Source organism: Pseudophryne corroboree, chromosome 2 (genome assembly GCF_028390025.1).
Source record: "Pseudophryne corroboree isolate aPseCor3 chromosome 2, aPseCor3.hap2, whole genome shotgun sequence".
In the NCBI taxonomy this organism is placed as follows: Eukaryota; Metazoa; Chordata; class Amphibia; order Anura; family Myobatrachidae; genus Pseudophryne; species Pseudophryne corroboree.
Genome location: NC_086445.1, coordinates 1043829682 through 1043847089, shown reverse-complemented (window position 1 = coordinate 1043847089; position 17408 = coordinate 1043829682). Strand labels below are relative to the sequence as shown.

Genomic DNA, 17408 nt, shown 5'->3' with positions numbered 1-17408 from the left:
CAGGGCGCTGGGAGGGGGGCGCCCTGGGAGGCAAATGAATACCTATTTTGGCTAAAAATACCTCACATATAGCCTCCGGAGGCTATATGGAGATATTTAACCCCTGCCAGAATCCGTTAAGAGCGGGAGACGAGGCCGCCGAAAAAGGGGCGGGGCCTATCTCCTCAGCACACAGCGCCATTTTCCCTCACAGAAAGGCTGGAGGGAAGGCTCCCAGGCTCTCCCCTGCACTGCACTACAGAAACAGGGTTAAAACAGAGAGGGGGGGCACTAATTTGGCGATATGCTTATATATATATTAAGATGCTATAAGGGAAAACACTTATATAAGGTTGTCCCTATATAATTATAGCGTTTTTGGTGTGTGCTGGCAAACTCTCCCTCTGTCTCTCCAAAGGGCTAGTGGGTCCTGTCCTCTATCAGAGCATTCCCTGTGTGTGTGCTGTGTGTCGGTACGTGTGTGTCGACAGGTAGGAGGACGATGTTGGTGAGGAGGCGGAGCAATTGCCTGTAATGGTGATGTCACTCTCTAGGGAGTCGACACCGGAATGGATGGCTTATTTAGGAAATTACGTGATAATGTCAACACGCTGCAAGGTCGGTTGACGACATGAGACGGCCGACAAACAATTAGTACGGTCCAGACGTCTCAAAAACACCGTCAAGGGTTTTAAAACGCCCGTTTACTTTAGTCGGTCGACACAGACACAGACAGGGACACTGAATCCAGTGTCGACGGTGAATAAACAAACGTATTCCTTATTAGGGCCACACGTTAAAGGCAATGAAGGAGGTGTTACGTATTTCTGATACTACAAGTACCACAAAAGAGGGTATTATGTGGGATGTGAAAAAACTACCATAGTTTTTCCTGAATCAGATAAATTAAATGAAGTGTGTGATGATGCGTGGGTTTCCCCCGATAGAAAATTATGGGCGGTATACCCTTTCCCGCCAGAAGTTAGGGCGCGTTGGGAAACACCCCTTAAGGTGGATAAGGCGCTCACACGCTTATCAAAACAAGTGCCGGTACCGTCTATAGATAGGGCCGTCCTCAAGGACCAGCTGACAAGGCTGGAAAATATAATAAAAAGTATATACACACATACTGGTGTTATACTGCGGCCAGCGATCGCCTCAGCCTGGATGTGCAGAGCTAGGGTGGCTTGGTCGGATTCCCTGACTAAAAATATTGATACCCTTGACAGGGACAGTATTTTATTGACTATAGAGCATTTCTATATATGCGAGATGCACAGAGGGATATTTGCACTCTGGCATCATGAATAAACGCGATGTCCATAACTGCCAGATGATGTTATGGACACGACAGTGGTCAGGTGATGCAGATTCCAAACGGCACAGTATGGCCGTATAAAGGAAGAGGACTTGTTTGGGGTCGGTCCATCGGACCTGGTGGTCACGGCAACTGCTGGAAAATCCACCGTTTTTTACCCTAAGTCACATCTCTGCAGAAAAAGACACCGTCTCTTCAGCCTCAGTCCTCTCGTCCCTATAAGATCATATCTGCCCAGGGATAGAGGAAAGGGAAGAAGACTGCAACAGGCAGCCTATTCCCAGGAACAGAAGCATTCCACCGCGTCTGACAAGTTCTCAGCATGGCGCTGAGACCGTACAGGACCCCTGGATCCTACAAGTAGTATCCCGGGGGTACAGATGGGAATGTCGAGACGTTTCCCCTTCGCAGGCTCCTGAAGTCTGCTTTACCAAGTCTCCCTCCGACAAGGAGGTAGTATGGGAAAAAAATTCACAAGCTGTGTTCCCAGCAGGTGACAATTAAATTACCCCTCCTACTACAGAAAAGGGGTATTATTCCACACTATATTGTGGTACTGAAGCCAGAAGGCTAGGTGAGACTTATTCTAAAAAAATTTTGTTTTGAACACTTACAAAGGTTCAAATTAAGATGAAGTCACTCAGAGCAGTGATAACGAACCAGGAAGAAGGGGACTATATAGTGTCCCGGGACATCAGGGATGCTTACCTCTATGTCCCAAATTTGCCCTTCTCACTAAGGGTACCTCAGGTTCGTGGTGCAGAACTGTCACTATCAGTTTCAGACGCTGCCGTTTGGATTGTCCACGGCACCCCGGGGTCTTTACCAAGGTAATGGCCGAATTGATGATTCTTCTTCGAAGAAAAGGCGTCTTAATTATCCCTTACTTGGACGATCTCCTGATAGGGGCATAGTCCAGGGAACAGTTGGAGGTCGGAGTAGCACTATCTCGGATACTGCTACAATCAGCACGGGTGGTTTCTAAATATTCCAAAATCGCAGCTGATCCCGACGACACGTCTGCTGTGCCTAGGGATGATTCTGGACACAGTCCAGAAAAAGGTGTTTCTCCCGGAAGAGAAAGCCAGGGAGTTATCCGAGCAAGTCAGGAACCTCCTAAAAACAGTGCATCATTGCACAAGGGTCCTGGTAAAAATGGTGGCTTCCTACGAAGCAATTCCATTCGGCAGATTTCACGTAAGAACTTTTCAGTGGGATCTGCTGGACAAATGGTCCGGATCGCATCTTCAGATGCATCAGCGGATAACCCAATATCCAAGGACAAGGGTGTCTCTCCTGTGGTGGTTATAGAGTGCTCATCTTCTAGAGGGCCGCAGATTCGGCATTCAGGATTGGATGCTGATAACCACGGAGCCCAGCCTGAGAGGCTGGGGAGCAGTCACACAAGGGAAAAATTTCCAGGGAGTGTGATCAAGTATGGAGACTTTTCTCCACATAAATATACTGGAGCTAAGGGTAAATTTATAATGCTCTAAGCTTAGCAAGACCTCTGCTTCAAGGTCAGCCGGTATTGATCCAGTGGGAAAAACATCACGGCAGTCGCCCACGTAAACAGACAGGGCAACACAAGAAGCAGGAGGGCAATGGCAGAAACTGCAAGGACTTTTCGCTGGGCGGAAAATCATGTGATAACACTGTCAGCAGTTTTTCATCCCGGGAATGGAAACTGGGAAGCAGACTTCCTCAGCACGACCTCCACCCGGGAGAGTGGAAACTTCATTGAGAAGTTTTTTCCACATGATTGTAAACCGTTGGGAAATACCAAAGGTGGACATGATGGCGTCCCGTCTGAACAAAAAACGGGACAGGTATTGCGCCAGGTCAAGGGACCCTCAGGCAATAGATGTGGACGTTCTGGTAACACCGTGGGTGTACCAGTCGGTGTATGTGTTCCCTCCTCTGCTTCTCATACCTAAGGTGCTGAGAATTATAAGACGTAGAGGAGTAAGAACTATACTCATGGCTCCGGATTGGCCAAGAAGGACTTGGTACCCGGAACTTCAAGAGATGCTTACAGAGGTCTTATGGCCTCTGCCGCTAAGAAGGGACTTGCTTCAGCAAGTACCATGTCTGTTCCAAGACTTACCGCAGCTGCGTTTGTCGGCATGGCGATGGAAAGCCGGATCCTAAGGGAAAAAAGGCATTCCGGAAGAGGTCATTCCTACCCTGGTCAAAGCCAGAAAGGAGGTGACCGCACAACATTATCACCACGTGTGGCGAAAATTTGTTGCGTGGTGTGAGGCCAGGAAGGCCCCACAAAGAAATTTCAACTCGGTCGTTTCCTGCATTTCCTGCAAACAGGAGTGTCTATGGGCCTCAAATTGGGGTCCATTAAGGTTCAAATTCGGCCCTGTAAATTTTCTTCCAGAAAGAATTGGCTTCAGTTCCTGAAGTCCAGAAGTTTGTCAAGGGAGTATTGCATATACAAACCCCTTTTTTTGTGCCTCCAGTGGCACTGTGGGATCTCAACGTAGTTCTGGGATTTCTCAAATCACATTGATTTAAAACCAGTCAAATATGTGGATTTGCAGCATCTCACATAAAAAGTGACCATGCTCTTAGCCCTGGCCTGGACCAGGCGAGTGTCAAATTGGTGGTTTTTTCTCAAAAAAGCCCATATCTGTTTGTCCATTCGGACAGGGCAGAGCTGCGGACTCGTCCCCAGTTCTCTCCCTAAGGTGGTGTCAGTGTTTCACCTGAACCAGCTTATTGTGGTGCCTTGCACCTACTAGGGACTTGGAGGACTCCAAGTTGCTAGAAGTTGTCAGGGCCCTGAAAATATATTCCAGGACAGCTGGAGTCAGAAAATCTGACTCGCTGTTTATACTGTATGCACCCAACAAGTTGGGTGCGCCTACTTCTAAGCAGTCGATTGCTCGTTGGATTTGTAACACAATTCAACTTGCACATTCTGAGGCAGGCCTGCCACAGTCTAAATCGGTTAAGGCCCATTCCACAAGGAAGGTGGGCTCATCTTGGGCGGCTGCCCGAGAGGTCTCGGCATTACAACTCTGCCGAGCAGCTACGTGGTCAGGGGAGAACACGTTTGTAAAATTCTACAAATTTGATATCCTGGCAAAAGAGGACCTGGAGTTCTCTCATTCGGTGCTGCAGAGTCATCCGCACTCTCCCGCCCGTTTGGGAGCTTTGGTATAATCCCCATGGTCCTTTCAGGAACCCCAGCATCCACTAGGACGATAGAGAAAATAAGAATTTACTTACCGATAATTCTATTTCTCGGAGTCCGTAGTGGATGCTGGGCGCCCATCCCAAGTGCGGATTATCTGCAATACTTGTACATAGTTACAAAAATCGGGTTATTATTGTTGTGAGCCATCTTTTCAGAGGCTCCGCTGTTATCATACTGTTAACTGGGTTTAGATCACAAGTTGTACGGTGTGATTGGTGTGGCTGGTATGAGTCTTACCCGGGATTCAAAATTCCTCCCTTATTGTGTACGCTCGTCCGGGCACAGTACCTAACTGGCTTGGAGGAGGGTCATAGGGGGAGGAGCCAGTGCACACCACCTGATCCTAAAGCTTTACTTTTTGTGCCCTGTCTCCTGCGGAGCCGCTATTCCCCATGGTCCTTTCAGGAACCCCAGCATCCACTACGGACTCCGAGAAATAGAATTATCGGTAAGTAAATTCTTATTATCATTTACCAATCCGTTCTACGTCAGATGTGGAGACCTTCCTACTGGGCGTATACCATAGTATCAGGTGGTTACTCATCGTATATTCACATTGGAGGATTATATACATTTATACAGCGATATGATACCATCAGTATTTGTGGAACGTTTACATGTTGAGCGCTGATCAATCTCCCGTCGTTACTGCACCGATGCAGTGATGTTATATTATCTGTTTGATCACTCTTTGTTCTAAGGCAACGATTATAAAACTGTATTTATTACACATCTCCTATATATTAGCCCAGATCTGTGACTTTGTGCTTCATTTGCTAATGCTGGGCAGAGTCACATAACTGGGCGGAGTCACATAGTTGAGCGGACTGGCCTAATCTGGATCTGGGCTAATATATAGGAGATTAGGAGATAGCCATAGGAGATCCCTAATCTATATGTGACCAACACCTCACACTGTATTCTGGCCGCGATTGTGCAGACACAACTGCACCACATTCAGCCACCGTCGCGGCTCCGCCCCCCCTCGCCAGCCATTGGTGCCCACTGCTATGCAGCCCATCCCCCTCGCCAGCCATTGCTAACTACAAACTCCACTCCACACCCATGCAGCCCGCCCCTCCTCCCCCGCTACTGGTGCCCACTCCTATACAGCCCGCACCCCCTCGCCAGCCATTGGTGGCCACTCCTATGCAGCCCACACCCCCTCCCCCGCCATTGGTGCCCACTCCTATGCAGCCCGCCCCCCCTCGCCAGCCATTGGTAACTACAAACTCCAGTACATCCCCATGCAGCCCGCCCCCCCCCCCCCCCCTCACCAGTCTTTGGTACAAACTCCGCTCCGGCACCCCCCCTCCTCCCCTCCGCAATCCCTAACCTATATGTGACCAACACCTCACACTGTATTCTGGCCGCGATTGTGCAGACACAACTGCACCACATTAAGCCTCCGTCGCGGCTCCGCCCCCCCTCGCCAGCCATTGGTGCCCACTCCTATGCAGGCCGCCCCCCCTCGCCAGCCATTGGTGCCCACTGCTATGCAGCCCGCCCCCCCTCACCAGCCATTGCTGCACGCTCTGATGCGACCCCCCCCACCCCTCGCCAGCCAATGGTGCACACTCCGCTCCGCCCCCCCCTATTCTGCCCACGATTGTGCAGACAACTGCAGCACATTAAGCCTCCCTCGCGGCTCCACCCCCCCCTCGCCAGCCATTGGTGCCCACTGCTATGCAGCCCGCCCCCCCTCGCCAGCCATTGGTGCCCACTGCTATGCAACCCGCCCCCCCTCGACAGCCATTGGTTCACGCTCCGATGCGACTCCCCCCCTCGCCAGCCAATGGTGCACACTCCGCTCCGCCCCCCCCCCCCCCCCTCCGCAAAATAACTAAGACTGTCACAGTGGCCGCGATTGTGCACAGACAACTGCACCAGCTTCAGCCTCCGTCGCGGCTCCGCACCACAACACCAGCCATTGGTCCCCACTCATATGCAGCCCGCACCCCCCCCCCCCCCTCCTCGCCAGCCATTGGAACAAACTCCGCACCGGCCCCCCCTCCTTTGCTAACGCTGGGCGGAGTCACAGGCACAGATTTGGGTGGCTGGATGCAGGCCAGGAACAGTCCCCTACCTCGGTCCACCCATCCCCGCCCAGTCCCCTCCCCATCTCCGCCCACTCCCCTCTCTCCCCCCTCCCTGCACCCTGGTGACACTGCAGCCGATGTCTGCTCACTTGCCGCACAGTCCGGAGGAGAATGCCGTGGACTACCACTGACTGCCGCACCATCCCACCCGCGGCACCCACAGCATTCACATCATCCGCCACCCACCCGCGGCACGCGCCCCACACCCTCCCACCCGCGGCACCCACACCTGCGGCACTCCCGCCCCTCCCCCACCCATAGCAGCCACATCTGTAGCACCCCCCGCCCCTCCCCCACCCGCGGCACTGCCGCCCCCTCCCCCGCCCATAGCAGCCACATCTGCAGCACCCCCCACTTCTCCCCCACCCGCGGCACTCTCGTCCCTCCCCTACCCGCGGCCCTCCCACCCCCTCCCCCACCCATAGCACCCACATCTGCAGCACCCCCCGCCCCTCCCCCACCCGCGGCACTCCCACCCCTCCCCTACCAGCAGCAGATGCCCCTCCCCCACCCGCAACACTCCCACCCCCTCCCCCACCCATAGCACCCACATCTGCAGCACCCCCCCCCCCCCCCCCACCCTTCCCTCACCCGCGGCACTCCCGCCCCTCCCCCACCAGCAGCAGATGCCCCTCCCCCACCCACGGCATTCCCGTCCCTCCCCCCCACCCACGGCATTCCCGCCCCTTTCCCACCCGCAGCACTCCCTCCCCCACCCGCAGCACCCACACCTGCAGCACCACCCGCCGCACTCCAGCACCCTCCCCCATCCGCAGCACCCCCCGCCCCTCCCCCACCCGAGGAACACACAGCACCCACCACATCTGTCCCGCACCCACGGTACACCCCCGTCCCCCACCCACACCATTCCCGCCTCCTCCCCGACCCATAGCACCCACAAACCGCGCCGCCCCCCTCCTCTCCCACCCGTGGCACCCCCGCCCCTCCCCCCCCCGTACCCACCTCTTCCCCCCCATACACCCCCGCACCTTCCCCACCCCATACCCACCTCTTCCCCCCCCCCCCCCCCCGCACCTTCCCCACCCGCGGCATCCACCACATCTGCCCCCCACTTGCGGCACACGCCCCTCCCCCGCCCGCTGCACTCCTTCCCCCACTCATAGCACCCCCACCCGCAGCACCCCCGCGGCACTCTCGCCCCTCCCCCACCCGCGGCCCTCCCGCACCCACATCTGCAGCACCCCCCGTCCCTCCCCCACCCGCGGCAATCCCGCCCCTCCCCCACCCGCAGTACCCCCGTACCTCCCCCACCTCTCCCCCCGCTACATCCCCGCACCCCCCCCCATACCTACCTCCCCCCCCCCCCGCGGCGCACACAGCATCCACCACATCCGTCACCACCCGCGGCACATGCCCCTCCCCCACCCGTAGCACCTCCGGACCCCATCCACGGCTCCCTTGCAGCCACCCCTCCACCCGCAGAACTTCTAAAACCTATCACCCAACCTCACCCCCCCTGCAACCCCACCTCCACAAACACCCCCCCCACTACATCGCCCCTCCCCCATGCACACCACCTCCAGACCCCCTCCTTCATCCACAGCCCCCCGCACCCACCCCTCCCCCACCAACAGCATCTACACTACCCTTCCACACCCGCACCTCCCCCACCCGCAGAACCTCTAGACCCCCTCCCCCATACGCGCCCCCTCCACACCTACGCCTCCCCCACCCACAGCACCTCTGCACCCTTTCCGCCATCCGTGCCACTGCACCCACCCCTCCACCACCCGCAACACCTCTGGACCCCCTCCCGCACCCACCCCTCCACCACACGTAGCACCTCGGACACCATCCGCAGCCGCTACAAGTGATTCCCTGAATCGGGGTGATCAGCGGCATGGATAGGCACCTCCACCTCACTGCACCCAGCCCATTTCCAAACCCCCCAAACATACACTGAACTTCTGTGAGTATAGTTGCTACCAGTGGACATTGGATTAATAAAAAAATAGTAATACTGTGGCCATTATGTGTCTAAGCGACACTGCTACCTGTGGCCATTGTGTATAAGTGGCACAGCTCCCTGTGGCCACTGTGTGTATACGCGGCTCTGGTACCAGTGGCCATTGTGTGTATAAGTGACACTGCTACCTGTGGCCATTGTGTGTATAAGCACCACTGCTACCTGTGGCCATTGTGTGTATAAGTGGTGCTGCTACCTGTGGCCATTGTGTGTATAAGTGACACTGCTACCAGTGGCCATTGTGTGTATAAGCGGTGCTTCTAAAAGTGGCCATTGTGTGTATAAGTGGTGCTGCTACCTATGGCCATTGTGTGTATAAGCGGCTCAGCTACCTGTGGCCACTGTGTGTAGAAGTGCCTCTGTTACCTATGGGAATTGTGTGTAGAAGTGGCACTGCTACTGGGGTCCATTGTGTGTATAAGCAACACTGCTACCTGTGGTCATTGTGTGTATAAACTGCTTTGCTACCTGTGGGCACGTTGTGTATCAACGTCTCTGCTACCTGTGGGCACTGTGTGTATCAGCGGCTCTGCTACCTGTGGGCACTGTGTGTATCAGCGGCTCTGCTACCTGTGGGCACTGTGTGTATAAGCGGCTCTGCTACCTGTGGGCACTGTGTGTATAAGCGGCTCTGCTATCTGTGGGTATTGTGTGTATAAGCTGCCCTGCTACCTCTGGCCACTGTGTGGAGACGTGGCTCTGATACCTGTGTCCACTGTGTGTATAAGCTGCGCTGCTACCTGTGGGCACTGTGTGTATAAGCGGCTCTGCTACCTGTGGGCACTGTGTGTATAAGCGGCTCTGCTACCTGTGGGTATTGTGTGTGTATAAGCTGCCCTGCTACCTCTGGCCACTGTGTGTATAAGTGCCTCTGTTACCTGTGGGCACTGTGTGTATAAGCGGCTCTGCTACCTTTGTCCATTGTGCGTATACGCGGCTCTGATACCTGTGGCCACTGTGTGTATAAGCTGCGCTGCATACACTAGCAGTATATACTACACTATGTTATTCATTGTGCCCTGCGGCCACTCTTTACACCCTCACAAAGGGCTACGCCCCCGTGACAATCGCACGCCCTTCCCCCTTGCAATATTTACCCAATAGCATAAACTTTTTTTGCAGGTAATACTCCATATAATAACAATTATAGCACAGCTGAGGCCCGTGCAGGGGTTAACGGGTCGTAGCCTCTTGCAACGGTATTTTCTGTCTAACACCTTGCCTCTCTTTATCCTCTCCCTACCACCCTGCCTCTCCCTATCCTTTACCGATCGCACCGCGTTTCTGTACATTCCCTTTCTCCCCCCCCCCCCCTACGCCTCTCTATCTTTTCTCAACCAGACACCATTTCTGTATGCCCTCTATACTGCCCTGTGTTTCTGATTCTGTTATCTACCGGCCTGCGTATGTCCAAAGGTGTGCAGGGGTTAACGGGGCGTAGCCCCTAACGACGGTGTGAAGAGCGCCTGTAGGGCGCGATGAATCACCTAGTTGTTTATTCAGAGTCGTAGGGCCTAATTCAGACCTGAGCGGTGCTGTGCGTTTTCTACCTATAGGGAGAGGGCCGCACAGATCGCACCGTCCCTTACCTGTCGTCTCCTGCTCAGGTCATAACGGACAGTATTGCACGGCCGCATGTTACCCTGGAGATCACACGTTACCCTGACGGAGCGTCTGTTTCCCTGGTGAGAGATGTCACTCGGTATCCCGGTCATGGCGTCCTCTCCCCTGGTGAGAGACGTCAAATGTTACCCCGGTCAGGGCGTCCTCTCCCCTGGTGAGAGACGTCACATGTTACCCCGGTCAGGGCTTCCTCTCCCTTGGTGAGAGACATCACACGTTACCCTGGTCAGGGCGTCCTCTCCCCTGGTGAGAGACGTCACACGTTACCCTGCTCCTTGTGTCCTCTCCCCTGGTGAGAGATGTCACACGTTACCCCGCTCCTTGTGTCCTCTCCCCTGGTGAGAGACGTCACACGTTGCCCTGCTCCTTGTGTCCTCTCCCCTGGTGAGAGACGTCACATGTTCCTCCGCTCCTTGTGTCCTCTCCCCTGGTGAGAGACATCACACGTTTCCCCGCTCCTTGTGTCCTCTCCCCTGGTGAGAGACGTCACATGTTGCCCCGCTCCTTGTGTCCTCTCCCCTGGTGAGAGACGTCGCATGTTTCCCCGCTCCTTGTGTCCTCTCCCCTGGTGAGAGACGTCACACGTTGCCCCGCTCCTTGTGTCCTCTCCCCTGGTGAGAGACGTCACACGTTGCCCCGCTCCTTGTGTCCTCTCCCCTGGTCAGAGACGTCACACGTTGCCCCACTCCTTGTGTTCTCTCCCCTGGTGAGAGACGTCACCCTTTGCCCCGCTCCTTGTGTCCTCTCCCCTGGTGAGAGACATCATATGTTCCCCCGGTCAGGGCGTCCTCTACCCTGGTGAGAGACGTCGCACGTTACCCCGGTCAGGGCGTCCTCTTCCCTGGTGAGATACATCACACGTTACCCCGGTCAGGGCGTCCTCTCCCTTGGTGAGAGACGTCACACATTACCCCGGTCAGGGCGTCCTCTCCCCAGGTGAGAGACGTCACATGTTCCTCCGCTCCTTGTGTCCTTTCCCCTGGTGAGAGACGTCACATGTTGCCCCGCTCCTTGTGTCCTCTTCCCTGGTGAGAGACGTCACATGTTGCCCTGATCCTTGTGTCCTCTCCCCTGGTGAGAGACGTCACACGTTGTCCCGCTCCTTGTGTCCTCTCCCCTGGTGAGAGACGTCACATGTTCCCCCCGCTCCTTGTGTCCTCTCCACTCACTGTCTCGCTGTCTCCCTGTCTCAGGTACTTTTCGCTGCACATTCTGCCAGACTGAAGTGGAAGAGGACGAATCTGCGATGCCCAAGAAGGACGCCCGGACTCTGGTCGCCCGGTTTAACGAGCAGATTGAGCCTATATACGCCTTGCTCCGAGACACTGAAGACATCAACTTGGCTTATGAAATCCTGGAACCAGAACCCACGGAGATCCCGTCTCTGAGACAGAGGTAAGTGCTCTTCTCTCCCATCACTTCTAGCTTGTGGTTGTGCCCCCTGCTTGGGTTACTGGGGGGTTTGTCTGCAGTGAGGCTGAGAGACAGGTATTCTGTGGTGAGGTCTCTGTCACTAACGCCTAAGTACGTAGAAGCCCCCCGTTCCTCAGCTGTCCCCCCAACGCCAACCCCTGGCACCCTGAGGTGTGAAAGTGCACAACCCCTCTAGTAAGTGCACGGGTGGGAGTTCTTATGTCGCTGCTTTTATACTGTCCTGCTGCCACTTGCTAAGGCTTCCCCTCATCCGCGTCTGATATAAGCCCCTCTCTCTGGTGAGACCTGGCTGCACTTATAGCTGAGAGTGCCGGCGCGCTGCGTCGGCCCTATGCAGCACTGACATTGTGTACTAGACCAGACGAAGTCTCTCTCACACAGAAAGCACATTCTGTTCCGTTTGTGTTGCGGTGAATGCTGATTGCCTCCCCCTCTCCCACCCTCAGATCTGTCTCTCCAAAAACTGTCAGCTTGTAAAAACTTTGCACTTAGGAGAGAGAGAAACCTCCCCGCTTTGTGTTCCTGAGTTTAATAGAGGTGTTGTCTTACCTCAAAGCACCGTATAGATAAAGAGGGGGGGGGGGGGCTGCAGTCTACCAATTCCGCAGAGACTGCGGCTCGCCGGGGCTGGAAAGTTTCTTACTGTAGAAGAGAATGGAACGTTGCAGCTGTTTGTCAGTGTCGGGTATGAAATGTTCCTGCTTCCAGACAGTCGGTAAAATCCGTGAATTTGGGGGTTTCATGCCGCCTGTGTTAGCTGACAATCAGAAGAGTCTATGGGAGAGCAAAATGGTTTTAATAAATGTTAAGCAACATGTCCACACGTCCGAAGCAGGGACTATCATTTTATTTAATTATACATTTATATTGCATGTTAAGGCAGGGCAGGTGTCGCTGTATATACCACATAAGATATAAACGCTGTGTATATATGTTACATGTATGTACAGGTATCCGTCTGCAGGATGCAGTAAGGTGACGAGTTTCTTTCTCTGCTCTGTTTTTTGCAGCAAGGAACGAGCAGCAGCCACAGCGGCCGCCGCCCACCGGGAAGCCTGGTCAAAGGGTCCCTCGTATGAGGATATGTACACCCAGGATGTGGTCATCAGCATGGAGGAGCAGGAGGACCTGCAGCGGTCGGCCACGGAGGGGAAGCCGGTCAGGGAGAGGCCTATTTGGCTGAGAGAGAGCACCGTGCAGGGCGTGAGCTACAGCGAATCCGCCGATATCAAAGATGGTGAGAGCGCAATTGTGCCTGGCGTGAGGGGCGGTGGCTAGGGCCAGGCTGCAAGATTATATCTGAGTAATATAGGGATCCGTTCTAATGCAGTACATGGGACTTCTAGTCAAGTTTGTTTTACTGCATTGCAGAATGACACAATACGGTTGCTATAGGTTACGCCACCTTTGATGAAGAGTGCCTATAGTATGCATAGTACCCAGGCGATGATATAGGGTTGTACCCTGACCGGTCGCTATGTATAACATCCTGGGCAGATTGTGTCTGGCGTTACTGTCATTGTCAGGGGAAATATAACACCTTTCTTCTGGGGAACCTGGTGCATTAACTTCTCCTTCCAGTATATATATTACCTGTGGTGTGTTCCAATCACCATTCAGTCCTAGCGTTAACTCTCTTCTGTCCCCTCCAGGACTGGACACGGAACCTTTCCCCGATCTTGACGAGAGACGCCCAGTGGCCGATGAGAATGAAGAAGTCATGCAGGCCCTCCTCATTCACGAGAAGAAGAGCGCGGCTGCCGCAGTGGGCGCCTCTGCCGCTCCCGCCTCCAACGTGGGTGCAGGCAGCGATTCGGACAGCGACACCAGTGAATCGGACCAGGACAGCCCCGCCCCCCGCCATCCATTCGGAACAGCTTCCCATTTCTTTGAAGATGAAGATGATGATGAATTCGAAGAGGTGTCTGCAGCCCCTGCGGTCACTGTCAACGGGCGATCCTACCTGTACACCGAGGTGAGCCAGCGGCCGGAGCTGGTGGCGCAGATGACCCCGCAGGAGAAAGAAGCGTACATTGCCATGGGGCAGAAGGTGTTTGAGGACCTGTATGACTGACGTTCTCCAGCCAGGACCTCATCAGCGCCTCGCAGCAAGGTGCCCGACAGGAACGGGTTCTCTGAGGCTACTTGGTGCCTCCAAGTAATACAGAGAAACGTTACCTCCAGCCATCTCCTGCGCCACGGTGGGTCCTCTATATCTAATTAACATTGTGACGGTTGTAGCGTTCTCCATGATTCCACCGCCCTCCTGGGAGAATGGGAGTGCGTCCCCCATCTGTCAGTGCCTATGGATGTGTACAGAGCGATGACGCTGTATATTTGGTTTCTATTTGTTTTTAGAGCACAGGATGTATTTTTAGAAATTTTAACTCCAAAAGAATTTTATTCACATCGGACAAGTCACTAATAGCCATTGACTTGCCAGCAGAGAACCCACAGCGGTGACACCCTGACAGGCGGAGACCCGCAGTGGTGAGTGTGAGAGACACCCTGACAGGCGGAGACCCGCAGTGGTGAGTGTAAGAGAGACACCCTGACAGGCGGAGACCCGCAGTGGTGAGTGTAAGAGAGACACCCTGACAGGCGGAGACCCGCAGTGGTGAGTGTAAGAGAGACACCCTGACAGGCGGAGACCCGCAGTGGTGAGTGTGAGAGACACTGTGACAGGCGGAGACCCGCAGTGGTGAGTGTGAGAGACACTGTGACAGGCGGAGACCCGCAATGGTGAGTGTGAGAGACACCCTGACAGGCGGAGACCCACAATGGTGAGTGTAAGAGACACCCTGACAGGCGGAGACCCGCAGTCGTGAGTGTGAGAGACACCCTGACAGGCGGAGACCCGCAGTGGTGAGTGTGAGAGACACCCTGACAGGCGGAGACCCTCAGTGGTGAGTGTGAGAGACACCCTGACAGGCGGAGACCCGTAGTGGTGAGTGTAAGAGAGACACCCTGACAGGCGGAGACCCGCAGTGGTGAGTGTGAGAGACACCCTGACAGGCGGAGACCCACAGTGGTGAGTGTGAGAGACACCCTGACAGGCGGAGACCCTCAGTGGTGAGTGTGAGAGACACCCTGACAGGCGGAGACCCGTAGTGGTGAGTGTGAGAGACACTGTGACAGGCGGAGACCCACAATGGTGAGTGTAAGAGACACCCTGACAGGCGGAGACCCGCAGTCGTGAGTGTGAGAGACACCCTGACAGGCGGAGACCCGCAGTGGTGAGTGTGAGAGACACCCTGACAGGCGGAGACACGCAGTGGTGAGTGTGAGAGACACTGTGACAGGCGGAGACCCGCAGTGCTGAGTGTGAGAGACACCCTGACAGGCGGAGACCCGCAGTGGTGAGTGTGAGAGACACCCTGACAGGCGGAGACCCGCAGTGGTGAGTGTGAGAGACACCCTGACAGGCGGAGACCCGCAGTGGTGAGTGTGAGAGACACCCTGACAGGCGGAGACCCACAGTGGTGAGTGTAAGAGAGACACCCTGACAGGCGGAGACCCGCAGTGGTGAGTGTGAGAGACACCCTGACAGGCGGAGACCCGCAGTGGTGAGTGTGAGAGACACCCTGACAGGCGGAGACCCGCAGTGGTGAGTGTGAGAGACACCCTGACAGGCGGAGACCCGCAGTGGTGAGTGTAAGAGAGACACCCTGACAGGCGGAGACCCGCAGTGGTGAGTGTGAGAGACACCCTGACAGGCGGAGACCCGCAGTGGTGAGTGTGAGAGACACCCTGACAGGCGGAGACCCGCAGTGGTGAGTGTGAGAGACACCCTGACAGGCGGAGACCCGCAGTGGTGAGTGTGAGAGACACCCTGACAGGCGGAGACCCGCAGTGGTGAGTGTGAGAGACACCCTGACAGGCGGAGACCCGCAGTGGTGAGTGTGAGAGACACCCTGACAGGCGGAGACACCATAGTGGTGAGTGTGAGAGACACCCTGACAGGCGGAGACCCGCAGTGGTGAGTGTGAGAGACACCCTGACAGGCGGAGACCCACAGTGGTGAGTGTAAGAGAGACACCCTGACAGGCGGAGACCCGCAGTGGTGAGTGTGAGAGACACCCTGACAGGCGGAGACCCCATAGTGGTCGGTATAGGAGATACACTGACTGTATACACAGTACCCTGGCTATGGGCTATGTCCTACTAGTAACAGTATTAATGCCCTAATGTTCCTCCTCTTCTGCCCCCGCCACTGCCTGAGGCATTATTAGTGCTTTCCGCTCTCATATCACTTAGATCTCCTGGATGACGCTTTTGTCTTGTATAGTCACTCCCTATTGTGCGGCGTCCTACCTGCGCTCTCCCGTCGGCCTACACGCCTCGCAGTTCTGCTTCCATTACTGCTGTTACCTGTTCTGTGCTTTGTGTTTTACATGTGTTTTATTGTTCTTTTTTGTAATAAAGTGTTTTGTATGAAGTGGGTTTTTTTTTCACATGAAAGATGCTAAAAAACGGAGTTTGGAAATGAATGTATGTAGTATTTCTCTTACATCCTAGAGGATGCTGGGGACTCCGTAAGGACCATGGGGATAGACGGGCTCCGCAGGAGACATGGGCACTTTAAGAAAGACTTTAGGTCTGGGTGTGCACTGGCTCCTCCCTCCTTTCCCGACTAAGGACAGGATACGGTAAGAATCTTCCCCAAGAGGGAAAAAAGCTTGGACACGCTTATCCAAAAAATGTAGCGCTGCCATTATGGCTACCCTCAGGGATCCTGCTGATCGCAGATAGCAGGCTACCTGGAAGTCCATTTACACAATCTAGTACCTTACTCAACCCGGCGTTAGTGTTGGCTTGGGTTTGTAGCACTGTAGCAGCAAGGATAGGTACCTTATCGACGGAAATTAATACCCTGGATAAGGATACAGTTTTATAGACCCTGGGTCATATTAAAGATGCTGTCTTATATATGGGAAATGCTCAAAGAGACATTGGCCTACTGAGTTCTAGAAATCACCGCTCTGTCGATTTCTGCTAGACGAGTCCTATGGACCCGGCAATGGACAGAAGGCATATGGAGGTTTTACCTTACAAGGGTGAGGAATTGGTTGGGGAAGGTCTCTCGGACCTGGTCTCCACAACTACTGCAACTGAATAAAATTTTTGCCATGTATTTCCTCACAGCCTAAGAAAGCACCACATTAACACATGCGGTCCTTTCGGTTATATAAAAACAAGAGAGTATGAAGAGTCTTTTCTTGCCAGAGGTAAGGTCAGGGAAAACAAGCCGCCAACCACAGCTAGTTCCCAGGAGCAGAAGTCCTCCCCGGCCTCTATAAAATCCACAGCGTGATGCGGGAACTCCGCTGAGGGAGTCCGCCCCAGGTGGGGCACGTCTTCGACTTGTCAGCCACATCTGGGTTCACTCACAGGTGGATCCCGGGGCAATAGAAATTATTTCCCAGGGTTACAAGCTGGAATTCGAACAAGTGTCTCCTCCCGGTTTTTCTAATCGGCCTTCACAGCTTTTCCCCCAGAAAGGGAGCTACTGTTAAATGCAATTCACAAAGTGTATCATCAACAGGTGGTGGTCAAAGTTCCCCTACTTCTACATGAGAAGGGGTAGTAAATCAACCCTGTTAGTAGTCCCGAAACCGGACGGTTCGGTCAGACCCATTTTACATTTAAAATCCTTGAACCTATACTTGAAAAGGTTCAAGTTCAAGGTGCAATCGCTCAGAGCGGTCATCGCCAGCCTGGAAAGGGGGAGATTTTATGGTATCCCTGGACATAAAG

General features: G+C 54.5%; 1 protein-coding gene across 1 annotated transcript in view; it reads left to right on the top strand.

Annotated features, from left to right (window-relative positions):
• The window catches only part of GTF2E1 (general transcription factor IIE subunit 1), a 142956-nt gene extending 126867 nt beyond the window's left edge, over window positions 1-16089 (top strand). Inside the window, exons 3-5 of the mRNA XM_063956852.1 lie at window positions 11411-11612; window positions 12662-12888; window positions 13304-16089. Coding sequence (XP_063812922.1) covers window positions 11411-11612; window positions 12662-12888; window positions 13304-13725 — 851 coding nt within the window. The 3' untranslated portion in view covers window positions 13726-16089. The remainder of the gene's footprint in view (window positions 1-11410; window positions 11613-12661; window positions 12889-13303) is intronic.
• The last annotated feature ends 1319 nt before the right edge of the window (window positions 16090-17408 follow it).